Raw genomic sequence first — 13641 nt, 5'->3', positions numbered from 1 at the left:
AAAAATACGAAAAAAAAGTAAACCAAAATTGACAATTTTCTTTTCACCCATACATTCAAGAGTTAATAAAATCTCATCAATAAGCTAATGACCCACTAAAATGAAATATTTGTAAAGTGCATCTCATGTCGCAAAAAATAAGCCCTTAAACGTCCAAGTTGCCAAAAAAATAAAGATTGTATAGCCAATAAAAAGTGACAATGCATAATCTGCTCTAAATGGCGCAGCTTCCCTTTGATGCCCTGGCGTGTGCCCATACAGCAGGTTACCACCACATATGGGGTATTATTATATACGGAAGAGATTGGGTATCAAATTTTGTGGAGCGTTTTGGTATTTTTTTCCACTGAAAATTTGTAAATTTTTTGAAAAACACATTCATTTAGCCAAAAAAGTTTACTTTCAAAATTGTATCCGATTTTGTTTTAACCCCTGTAAAACAATGAAAGGGTTAATAAACTTCATAAAAGTTGTTTTACGTACATTGAGGGGTGCAGTTTCTATAATGGGGTAATTTATGGGGTTTTACTTTTATTTAGGCCTCTCAAAGTGATTTAAAACCCGAGCAGGTCCCTCAATAGCAGATTTTGCGTTTTTTATGAAAATGTGAAAAATCGCACCTAACGTTCAAAGGCACATAACATCCTACAAAAATAAGAGCATGCCTAAAAAACCATGTCCACATAAATTAGACATTTAGTGAATGTTAGTTATTACATTTTTTTGCGGTTATGACTATGTATGGAAAAAGTAGAACATTTTGAAGTTCGAAAATCAAGAATTTTTCCAAATTTTCACCAAACATCTGATTTTCTCATAAATAAATGCAAAACATACCACCAAAATTTTTCAACTAACAGGAAGTACAATGTGTCAGGAGAAAACTATTTTAAAATCACTTGGATATGTTAAAGCGTTCCGAAGTTATAACCATTTATAGTGACACAGGGCAGATTTGAAAAAATGGGCCGTGTCAGGAAGGTGAAAAGTGGCTTCAGCGTTAAGGGGTTAAAAACCATCATATATGATCTGCTTTATCAATAGGGAGTAGGGGAAATCTGAGCGTAAGCTCGAGTTGAGAAAACAGATTGGTGAACTTTTTATCATCCTAATAACAAATATGAATGAGTACCTTGTTATTCACTTGTAGGTACTAATTAACCTTCGCAACCCGAATTATGAAAGTGGGGAACAGACAACTTTTAGAACTCATCTCGGTTTAATCCAAGTGCCACTAAAAATTAAGGATATTCCAGAACTGGTAAGTAGCAATCGCTATAACATTCTCATTCTCATATTGTGAATGCAATTCTGGATTATTATATCTTTTTAGCTTTTTTTTTAATTTTTATTTTTGGTGGTTATTTTTGTTTCAAAAAATTAAATTTTTTTTGCTCTGCAAGTGCTACATGTCCAATGAAAGATATTTAAAGCCCATGGCAACTGATCACAATTATTTTTCAAGATCCAAAGAACATTTTGAAATGATGGAATTTGGCAGAATGGGGTATTTTATCATGTTACTTTTCTAAACTTTCTGTAAATTTTATGCAAAGCAAGCAAATTTTGCATTAGGTGAATCTACTCAGACCCTCCAGGTTTCTATGTCATGGGTGAAGTATTGGCCCCAGAAGAATTCATACTAGACGGTTACCAGGATTTGAGGCCTGTACTGGATTTAGGTCAAACAGGTGAACTACAGATGGCATCTTCTTCAGGAGTTGATACTAGATGGATAACCGAGTTACGGTGATGATGATTGCAGGGCCGAATGACAAAAGGACACGTTCACTTACAGGCTGGTTTTCAGCGATAAGGCCACCTTTAACTCCAGCGGGAAAGTCTATCGCCACGTTGTAGATAGAAGAAGCCTCTGAAAAGTCACAGCTTACAGGCACAAGGAGGGGGAGGCTATGAAACCGTGCAGACAGAAGGAGGAGGAACCTCCAAAACATGCAGGCAGTAGTATCAGGAACTTCTAAAATGTTGCAGGCAGAAGGAGGAGGAGCCTCTTAAACATCACAGCCAGCCCATAAACATGTGTCAAAGTGTGGATACAGATATGGACTTCTACTTTCCTTGGAGTAGTAGCATAGTAAATAGCACTTGCCTGTGTACTGTCGTTCGTTAAAGTATAATTTTGGAAGTTTTGAAGCATTATTGGTCTTTTACCCCCGTAAACTACAATCAGTCTTTCCTCTTTTTATGTGGAATAAAAGATATCCTCCAAAGTCATGTGAAAATGAGCAGAGAACGGTCATATTTTGCCTGAGTTATCCCACTATTAGAGGCCGCAGTGGCAGTGTCCCTTCAGTTGTCTCTATCTTTTGCTCTATAATACCGATACACGTGCTTTTAATGTAATATAAGAGTCTACACTCTCGGCGTGGATCAGTCTTGTGGTTCTGTGATATTCACAACTGGAACTAGAAGCAGTTAATGACAAAGTTGGTAACTTAGATCTGCAGATAAAGAACCAGCTATCCCACCGATTTATTGAACTGCCTGTATCTGGGTCTGTAGCTGGCAGAACCCGGAGATATAACAATAATACAACAGAGAGAATGTTTCAAAATCCTACAGAACGAAAAATAGAGGTATCGGAATTGATACCACACCGGCAGCCTCTAAAAAGGTCTTGTTTCATGCAAAATATGACTTTTCCCTGCTCATATTCACATGGAGTTACGGAATTCTAAAAGTAATATTTTCATACCCTTCCAAAAATCTTGTAACAAGATCCCTTTAAACTATGGCAGCTTCAGGCACTTTGATAAATCTTGACCAGTATAAGGCATCATTCACAGGACCGTTTGCTAACCTGAGCTGGAACGTGAAAGGGGGTGAACGCTCCTCAACCTCCCCTGTCCAGAGAAAGATGAGCGACTCCGTCACAAATCTGGTCAGGGACACTTGCTCATAGATCTGCAACATCCCCCACCAGGGCCTAGCCTTATTGGACTTGGGGGCAGCTGGATTTCCTTTGATACCTGAGTGGCTGGCTGAGCACGGCGTAGCGCTGGGTCATGGTGCTGGGTACTGGAGGAACAGGCCTCGTCCACACCTGGCAGGTATCTGACAGGTGGATTCGTAAGAAAGGAGGGAGAGACTGCAGGTGCAGGATGACCCTGATGTAGGTGTAGGGATCCCTGGGTGATGGTAAGTGGGGCGCCCTTAATGTTAACAGCTCTACACAGGGATCACTTGGAGTCCAGAGATGTCAATCATAAAATTCACAATTCATTTATTCTGGAACACGCCACAACAGAAGGAACAGTTCAACTAGTTCAACTGGTTGGTTGGTGTTCGGCAGAGGTGGCTCACAGCTTGGTATAGGGACTTCAGGCTGGAGGTGAGGAGCGACTATGCAGCACTCCAAGGCTGGCTCTGGTATAGCTAAGGGTCCTGCAGCAGTGCTGTGTCTCAGTGCCCTATGGACTCTCTCAGAAGAGACCTCAGGAGAAAGATCCAGTAGTGATGGGTCGTTCGCGAACGAGCTGGCACGAAGAGACTGCTATCATACCCCCTTTAACCAGATAAAATTGGGTTAAAAGTAGAGTGGAATGGAGTGACTCGCCGATCAGGGGACAGAAGAGCCAGCTCTTCTTAGTGAGCAGAGCCTAATGATCCTGCTCATTAAGAAGAGCCGGATTTCCCATCGCTAAGACCCAAAGCCTTCCACCCCAAGGGCTTCTATAACCTTCCCTAGGGAGTGTCCAGTTCAGGTTATCCAACCAGCACATCTGTACAATACAATCATAACAATACATTTGATTGGTCACAATAATTAACATTACTCTCAGATAGATAATAAGCAGCTGCAGTACCATGGAACCAGTAGATGGCAGCTAAGGGGGGACATCTCTTATTAAAGGAAAAATACTCTTTCTTAAAGGGGGTTGCCATATGAAACCTATACAGATTACATGATTATTTGGCCATACTTCTTCTACATCTAGAAGCCAGTAAAGGTTCACAATTTCGTAATATAACCCATTCGGGGGGAATGTTACAGATCCAGGCACTGTGACTGTAGTAATCTTCTTATATTTGTTATCCATGGCCTGCTTCCTTCTAAAATAAACTTTTACAATTATGCTAATGAGCTAGAGGTGCTTTGGGGAGTGTTACCAGAGCCTCTCTGTGCTGTTACAATGAGCAGAGCAGCCCCCCCCCCTCCTCCTGCACTTCTCTCTGCTGCTAGATTACACAGGGAGAGAGAGCAGGGGGTAAGGATGAGACATGTTCTGCCTGTGTATAGCCTGTGTATTTGCAGCACTAACGCCCCCAGAGCCTTTTAGGCTCATTAGCATAATAATAATTTTTTTTTTTATTTAAGAAGGAAGGAGACCATGGATAACATATACAAGAAGATTACCCCAGTCATGGTAAATTTTCTTTAATAAATTCCGCCCCATGTGCTCTCCGCACAGTGACCGGGTATAATATAAGCCAATTCTGGCCGAGATCTGCCCACACATTACGTTCATATGAATGGAGCCTTATACATTGTAGTAACTTGTAATAAATCAGTGTGTCCTATTCTGTTGGTTCTGAATGCGGAGGCTACAATCCAGCTCCATCCTATTTCTATTGCTGGGATATGTCATCGCTTTATGATTTAGGAGGGTCCTCACCAATTCTAAATATTTGGAGAATGTCGGGCAGGGAAAACTTAGAAGGCGATGTAACGCTGGATCAGCATCTCGGGTTTTCCCTGCACTGAAGCTCCAGCAGCCATGTATCTGTGCATGTCATTATACTGGATAGGAGTAACCCTTCATGCACTGAGGTCCTCTGGGACCTTCTGCTTCCTAGTAGGGATTAACATTATACATAGAAATCCTCTGCAAATCATCCTTACTGGTAAATAGTAACGTACTGCGTAGGGTCAAAAAAAAATAATTGAGTTGAGATTTCGTGTTGGAGGTCACTTAGTGTTGCCAGTGACAACTTGTCACACTCGGTGTTTTTCTTCGCCGTGGATTAGGCTGTTTTTTTCCTTTTCTATAAATTAGCCCGATTCGACTCCGTGTAGTGATCTTCAAAGGTCACAGACTGCGATAATTGGCTCGGATTCTTCCTGAAGCACATATTATTCTATAACATTTTCCTTTAACCTCTGAAAAACCACAATGGTTGTGATGGTCTTGGATTTACTTGTCGCTTTTACTCCATATTGAAGATCGGGGTGGTAACACGTTCTTCTATTGATCTTAAAGGGGGGTTCCGTGTCAGTGGTTACCCCTGTAGGTACAAATCAGCTCTGATGGTGAAAATGTAATAATTCTATAAGGCACCACGTCTCTTGTAGTATTTATCTTATTGCCTCAACATATCTCAAGATGGATAGCTTTTAAATAAAAACCCAATATCCACCATGTCTCCACAGGGGCCCTACTGGAGGGTTCCCACCAGCCCCTAGGGACAGGAAGCAAATACCAGGAATCGTTTAAAAAGCCCCTCCTCTTACAGTCACTAGTTTTTGTTTCCTCGGGATGCTGAGAGTCGCTTATTAACATGATTTTATTTAGGAGGTTCAAGTTTATTTGATTCACTGTAAACTACATCCGAAATTTCATTGCGCTGCATGCTCACCCGCCGCTGATTGACAGATTTCTCGCTATTCACCATACAAAAGAAAAAGCTGGATTGTGTGAGGAAGCTGGGTTTAAAGTGAGCCTGTCACCAGGTCTGTCATTTTTAGCTGGTGACCGGTTCCAATAGCCTGTGCTCTGCTGATTTTAAAAATGCCTAATAATTTCAGTAGTTTATAAAACTTTTATTAAAATTTTATAAAGTACTGAAATGATTCAGAATTCTGACAAAGGCATGTTTTAAATTGGACCAATCCCTTTAAAGTGATCGACTTCAGAAAAGACAAAATTAGGTCATAAATAGTCAATTTTCCAAAATGATCACTGAGCCATGTAAGGCCTATAAGTTACAAGTACTAGTCCTTCTACTGGTCTGAACCGGGACTGTGAAGATGACCATGTCTGCCACTTGCATACATGAGCCATAGAATAAAGCAAAAGAATGGAGGGCAACAGGGATGTAATGGACAATTGATTTAAGAATTACAGGTGGTCCCCTACTTAAGGAGAACCGACATACAGACGATCCCTAGTTAAGATGGACCCCTCTGCCCACTGTGACCTCTGGTGAAGCTCTCTGGATGTTACTATAGTCCCAGGCAGCAATGATCAGCTGTAAGGTGTCTGTACTGAAGCTTTATTGATAATCCTTGGTCCCATTACAGCAAAACATTTTGAAACTCCCATTGTCACTGGAGCAAAAAAAAAAATTGTCTAGAACTACAATTATAAAATATACAGTTTCGACTTACATACAAATTCAATTTAAGAACAAACCTATGGAACTTATCTTGTATGTAGCTGCCTGTACTAACTAAAACTTTCTCATTTGGTGACCCTTTCTTTTCCAGAGGGAATTTTTCAGTGAACTGAGTCTAAATACAGGACAGCTCGGTGTGGATGACTCTACTCCAGTCCCCCCAGGTGCCAACTCCCTACTCTACAAAGCCAATGAGTAGTGATGCAAATATTCTGCTTGGATTTAGAGGTGTACTGAGCATGTGCGGTTTCTTTAACCCCTTATCTCTGTTTTCCACCTTAATGCCCAGGCTATTTTACTTTTTTTTTTTTTTTCCATTAAAGGGGTTATCCGGTGACAACAATTTTAGGTTTCATCCACAGGATGGGGCTGACTTGTTGATTGGTGGGGGTCTTAGTGATGGGACCCCCACGGATCATGACAATGGTGATCCATAGTACACCTGTTGTACCCCAGATGAACACATGATCATCTCTGTTGGGCTGACAGCGATAGATGAGGGCCATACTCGGCTATATCTTTGACCGCCATAGTAATGAAAACAGGAGGAGTACATGCGCGACTGGCTACTCACTTTATCTTGGGTCCAACAGTTCTCATGATCTGTGGAGTCCCATCTTTGAGATCAGCAAGTTAGCCCCTATCCTGTGGATCCTGCCCTTATCCTTAAAGGAAAGCTACCAACATTGATCTACCTAATAAAATAGATCCGATGATGGGCTCCTGCTATAATTCTCCAAACCCCCCCCCCCCCGAGTGTTTTTGTATAACAGTCACATTCCATATTTTCGCCTAATATTCTAATATTTGATATATGTAAATGATTGGCTACTGTGGGGCATGGAGCGTTGGTAAAAACGACTCCACTCTGCAGTGGCCTGACTTCTTCCCTCTGGCCACCGCATCTTCAGCACGCTCTTTTCTTAAGGTGTGCGGCCTCATCTGCATGTGCAATAGAGGCAAATGAAACGGGCGCATGCGCATATCACTGGCTTCAGGACAAGGAGGGCGCACGCCGAAGATGCGCTGGTAGGAGGGGTCAACTCGGTTTACTGAGGCGTGGAGTAGTCTTTACTCTGACTCCACAGCAAGTCAACTAAACGCCCCAGTAACCTCTGCTGATCCTGATATATCAACGATCAGGATTTTATGTGAATGTACTGAATGTGATGGTTATACAACAACACAATGAGGGGGAGAATTATCGCAGGAACCTACTTATACTGTCTTATTAGGTAGATCCGTGGTTTCTTCTACTTATACTGTCTTATTAGGTAGATCCGTGGTGTCTTTTAACTTTTTTCTCTAATTTTTTTATTATTTTTAAAGCTATTTTCTATTAATATATGTGTCATCTTTTATTCAACCTCAATTTTTGAATAAATATTTTGTAATATCCAAGGGTGCAGCCTTGCATAGATTACACATGATACCCTCTTATTTACAGTAGAAAACATTTTTCACTTCTGTTTTTGAATGGATTTATGCTTTTTTTTCATTTTTTTTTATTATAGAAATGTTTGAGAATGAACACTTTCGACTGGGCAAAAAAGGTATGTATCTATCATATCTGTGAAGGGAACCAACCACACAACTAAGTATTATAATCTGTTGTAGAAATGCATTATGAATTAAAGAATGTGTTTTATTATTTCTGTTCATTATGCTGTTTCTAAGAAATTCCCATTATTATCTATATGCTAATGAGACAGTTGCTAATGAGACGCCCGATAACTGCTATTCCTGCTTTGACCACTGTTCTTTCTGTCACATAAACAAGTAAGAAGAATGGGGCAGCACTTGATGAAGAGGCAAGTGATATAGGCAGGAATAGAAGTGCTCAGGGTGCTGAGGACACACTCTTAGAGCAGCAACAGCCTCATTTGCTTACAGATCTCAATGGGAATATCTTAGGAATGTTATAATGGACAGAAATAAAGGTATGATGGAAATCTCTGTATATATTTGTCTGCAAATGATAACACATAGTGGAGGTTATTCACGCCCTTTAAAGAAGAAATGTAAATCTGTGTGTTCTGCTGTTCCCTTGGTTATTCCACCTAGAAATGAATGTTGCCATTCCCCTAAGCATAGAAGTGTGTCCTGTGGACAATGCAGCACTGTATGAACGAGCTCCCACTGATTGCTAGGAGGAGTAACTGAGTAACTGCACAGCAGACATGATGCTCCAGAAGTACTATTACTATATGTTATCTACTAAAGCAATAACGTATGGAGAGCCAACAAATTCTTTTTATACCTGCCAGATGTTTCCAAATTCAGGATCAAAATAAACATCTATATCATCTCATGTATTGTTGGGGCGCGCTCTGTTCTTTCTGCATAACTTTTTAGAAAAAAGTTTGAACAGATTTAAAGTAAAAAGTTGACATTATACATCATTTATCACACACTTTCTCTTTCAGTCCTAGCAGAACATGACAGTGCAGCTGCCCAACAATATGTGCGGCAGGGATGTCCCACAGCTCTCCGGGCCGATTTATGGGCGCTCATTCTAAACATCTCAGACCAACCTGAGGTACGTGATCTAATGGTTTAGTTTTGAAGTTAAGATTTTTTTAAAAACAATCTACGTATGGACATAAGATGCTGCACAACCGTTGCCCCTCCTCACACTCTAGTGTTTCCACACAGTACAATGTCCCTTTCCTGTGGCCTCTGCCGTGTAATGCCTCCTTTCCTGTGGCCTCTGCCATGTAATGCCTCCTTTCCTGTGGCCTCTGCCATGTAATGCCTCCTTTCCTGTGGCCTCTGCCGTGTAATGCCTCCTTTCCTGTGGCCTCTGCCGTGTAATGCCTCCTTTCCTGTGGCCTCTGCCCTGTAATGCCTCCTTTCCTGTGGCCTCTGCCATGTAATGCCTCCTTTCCTGTGGCCTCTGCCATGTAATGCCTCCTTTCCTGTGGCCTCTGCCCTGTAATGCCTCCTTTCCTGTGGCCTCTGCCGTGTAATGCCTCCTTTCCTGTGGCCTCTGCCGTGTAATGCCTCCTTTCCTGTGGCCTGTGCCCTGTAATGCCTCCTTTCCTGTGGCCTGTGCCCTGTAATGCCTCCTTTCCTGTGGCCTCTGCCATGTAATGCCTCCTTTCCTGTGGCCTCTGCCATGTAATGCCTCCTTTCCTGTGGCCTCTGCCATGTAATGCCTCCTTTCCTGTGGCCTCTGCCATGTAATGCCTCCTTTCCTGTGGCCTCTCCATGTAATGCATCCTTTCCTGTGGCCTCTGCCGTTTAAAGCCTCCTTTCCTGTGGCCTCTGCCGTTTAAAGCCTCCTTTCCTGTGGCCTCTGCCATGTAATGCCTCCTTTCCTCTGGCCTCTGCCGTTTAAAGCCTCCTTTCCTCTGGCCTCTGCCCTGTAATGCCTCCTTTCCTGTGGGCTCTGCCGTGTAATGCCTCCTTTCCTGTGGGCTCTGCCGTGTAATGCCTCCTTTCCTGTGGGCTCTGCCGTGTAATGCCTCCTTTCCTGTGGCCTCTGCCATGTAATGCCTCCTTTCCTCTGGCCTCTGCCATGTAATGCCTCCTTTCCTCTGGCCTCTGCCCTGTAATGCCTCCTTTCCTGTGGCCTCTGCCCTGTAATGCCTCCTTTCCTGTGGCCTCTGCCCTGTAATGCCTCCTTTCCTGTGGCCTCTGCCCTGTAATGCCTCCTTTCCTCTGGCCTCTGCCCTGTAATGCCTCCTTTCCTGTGGGCTCTGCCCTGTAATGCCTCCTTTCCTGTGGGCTCTGCCGTGTAATGCCTCCTTTCCTGTGGCCTCTGCCGTTTAAAGCCTCCTTTCCTCTGGCCTCTGCCCTGTAATGCCTCCTTTCCTCTGGCCTCTGCCCTGTAATGCCTCCTTTCCTCTGGCCTCCGCCGTGTAAAGCCCCCTTTCCTCTGGCCTCCGCTATGTAATGCCTCCTTTCCTCTGGCCATCCCTGTAGACAGCATATATCACGCCCTTGTGTCCAAGCATATGACGTTATCGTACTAAAGTCCCCTCTCTTATAACGTCCACCTTCATTTTAGACCCCACTAATCACACCCCCCCTTTTGTATAGCAAAACAAAGCACAGTAGATACTAACTCTAATTTAATTCAGTTATTTAGTTGGCACAGTGACATCATCGCATAAAGCATTAAGGCCTCTGCCACACACATCAGTGGCAGAGGCTCAGTGGTGAAGCAGAGAGCCAATGACTCCCTGCATCACCTTTGCATTCAACTTTATCTAAATACCAGGACATACCTCCCGCTTCCCACGACAGCAGTTAGAACTCGAAATCAGCCACATTCCATTGGCTTTGGGACAGCCGGAAGGATTCTTTATTAATTTGTAACTAGAATAGACAAAACCTATGCCTAGGACAACCAACATTAAGAGCGGTACAATGTCTTCCATTGGAGGACGGAGAGGCTGGGCCTGAAATTTTTTCATAAATCTCATGTACGTTGTGTGCAATATAAGGTGGAAGAGGTGCAGAGTCTGACGCCCTTCTTCTCCACCATTGTACATTGGTGTGAAATTAAGTCTATATCCCGCCAGAATGATTGGGTTGGGGTGAGTAGCAGACATAATAATGACAGAAGACAGAAGACATGCGAGTTGGTTTCGGTATATATTTGGCACATAAATCATCCTGACCATTTCCCTGATGCAGAATGTGCACCAAATGTCAGACTATGACCACAAGATAGAAGCGTCTCATGAATCCCGTCATGAAAGTTAATCGAAATGTTCAATCTGTATATATATATTTTTTTTTTTCAATTTATTTCCCACCGTACACTCATTGTGATTTTGTAAAACTCCAGGCCGGTCGGTACATTTTTCCATTAACACATGTTCCTACATCCTCCATTTACTGTCAACCCACAAATTGATATCTTGGGGCTTCCGCTAAAGAGGTGGCACGACCTTAAAGTGTATGAACATTTCACCTTTGTGTTTAATTTTGCACTCTATTACCCAAAAAAAGCTATCGCTGGGAATTAAAGGGCATGTGGCAGTTCTACCAGGGCTCATCACTCACTTGAGGAGCTGGCCGCTGATAGCAGGAGAGCGGCGACTTGTTAATTATTCCAGCAGCTCGTAGCGCCGATACGTTATCCGCAGAATGTGTCTCTCAGGGCTAATTTAATAATCGTCTGGAACCGTTGCTTAACTCTGGCAACTTTTATTGTCATGCTGTTTCTACTTTAATTGATCCTCAGAAGGATAACAAGAAGTAATGAAAAAGCAAGATAGATTAGAGGACTATTATTCATATGCCTAGACTCAAGGCTCGTGTTCAGCCACTTCATACAATAATCCATATTACGACGGTCAATCCACAACTATTTGGCAGCAAAAAAAAAACGATCTGTGCCAGAAAAAGCCCAAATAGATTTTTTCTTAATGCTGATTTTAACGAGAGAATATACTTTCTTTTATACATTGGAATTTCAATGCAGATTCCAGCTAAAGAAAAATAGGTCTTTTTTGTTTTTTTTGCAAACAACAAATTGTGTACATTTCATTGCAGTAGAAATGAAATGACATCACCGGGTTTTATACCTACCGTATATATACCCCAGTATAACCCAAGGCATCTAATTTTAACAAAAAAAATGGGAAAACTTATTGATTCAAGTACAAGCGTAGGGTGGGAAATGCAGCAGTTAATCTTTAATAACATGTCCAGTAGCCTCCCCATAATAATAAACTTTGTACTTCTCTCCTGTGTCCCGAGCAGGGACATGTCTATGTACACTGCCTGCGCATGTACTATGATCTCATGAGCATAAGCCAAGTAGATATGTGTAAGAAAAGCTAAGTATGTGTAACAGACCGCAGGTTGTAAGCCCACTGTACTGTCTGTTACTGGTCTGACTTTGGGCCACCACTAAGGGATTTCTCCCTGGACCTTTCCTTTTACTCCTATACAGGGATCTCTCACTGTGACAAGATTGCAAAACCACTACCTATAGCAGTAGCCCTGATGTGGATAGCAGCTGTACCTCTGTGCACAGAGACACCGGAAGAGAAGAGTCAGGATCAGTCCAAAGTCAGGGCAGGCTTCAAATAAACAAAGTACTTAAAACAGAAGAGGGTCGAGGCAGGAAGCATAGGATTAGTAGTAAGCAACAAGTCAGGGTCATACACAGAGGGTTATGCTGGATACGAGTAAAGGGCAGGGGCCAGAAGTGGTGCTACTGAGCAAGTCAGCAAAGAAATTTACATTGCAAAATCTGCAGCATGCTTTCCCCATTGCCAACAATGGCACCCACTGAGAGGAGGTCTACCAATCAGGGACAGGAGTATAAAAGGACACTTCTCTCTCCAGGCTTCAGTGGTTTCCTGTCCCTAAAAGAGACCAGAGTGCTTTTGGGGATGAAGACAGTAGAGGAGGGTAGGGGCCATTGTGTGCCCCATAGTCTGCTTCTGTCTCTTTTTGGCATCTCTAGTGTTGAGTTGAGTTTGGCCGGATGACTTCTACAGCTGAGAGCAGCAAGAGGGTTCCCCCTGGAGCCCCTTTGAGGACCTCTACACTAGTATAAACACAGAAAAGATGTTAAAAAGACCCACCATAGAGAGTGCAGGGCTACCATCAGCATATGAGAATCTTTTGAGACAAATCTGTCTGGTGGTTGGAATCGCTGCAAAATATGATCAAGGATGAGGTTAAGATGGCTACAAAACCCCAAGTTTTTGTCTGTCCTATCACATCTTCAGAAAACGATTTGAGTAAAAGCTCTGTCGCAGGCGAGGAAGAAGGTCAAGTCTATGCTAATGATGGATCCTTTACATCAGAGGGACAAACCTCTGGTGATCAACACATTCTCCCTGCTGTGGGCTTGGAATTCAGCTTATGCCTTCCCAGCCCTGCTTCTAATCCCTCAGGTGATAAAGAAAATCTGACAACACCAAGCCAGGGTCCTTCTAATAGCTCTCTTTTGGCTTAAGAGACCCTCTGAGAACTCTTGGTGACACATCCTTTGGTACTTCCAGATTGTCCAGAGGCCCAGTTTGGCATCTGCCAGTAAAGAGACTACATCTGACAAACTGGTTATTGAGGGGTTAGTGGCACTGAAACATAATAAATACATGTACAAAATAAATACATAATAAATACATGTACAAAAAAAACGTGTGTAGATGCAATATGGGCCAGTGACTTAGTGTTTGCTCCAGAATATTGACTTCTTAGGCGATAGACAGTTACAAAGTGCAGAAACCTAATATTTCATTAAGATTAGATTTTCTTCAAAAAGGTTTAGGAAGCCAACTTTAAAAGTACATATCACTGGGCCTCTTTTTG

General features: G+C 42.5%; 1 protein-coding gene across 1 annotated transcript in view; it reads left to right on the top strand.

The window, feature by feature from the left end:
• TBC1D19 (TBC1 domain family member 19) overlaps nucleotides 1–13641 on the top strand; it is a 79154-nt gene that overhangs the window by 27405 nt on the left and 38108 nt on the right. Inside the window, exons 8-11 of the mRNA XM_072125984.1 lie at nucleotides 1151–1261; nucleotides 6449–6521; nucleotides 7872–7910; nucleotides 8784–8896. Of these exons, the coding sequence (XP_071982085.1) occupies nucleotides 1151–1261; nucleotides 6449–6521; nucleotides 7872–7910; nucleotides 8784–8896 (336 nt within the window). The remainder of the gene's footprint in view (nucleotides 1–1150; nucleotides 1262–6448; nucleotides 6522–7871; nucleotides 7911–8783; nucleotides 8897–13641) is intronic.

This window comes from Engystomops pustulosus, chromosome 1, assembly GCF_040894005.1.
Source record: "Engystomops pustulosus chromosome 1, aEngPut4.maternal, whole genome shotgun sequence".
Lineage (NCBI taxonomy): Eukaryota > Metazoa > Chordata > Amphibia > Anura > Leptodactylidae > Engystomops > Engystomops pustulosus.
Note: the sequence above shows the minus strand (reverse complement) of the source record. Positions and strands in the feature narration are given on the sequence as shown.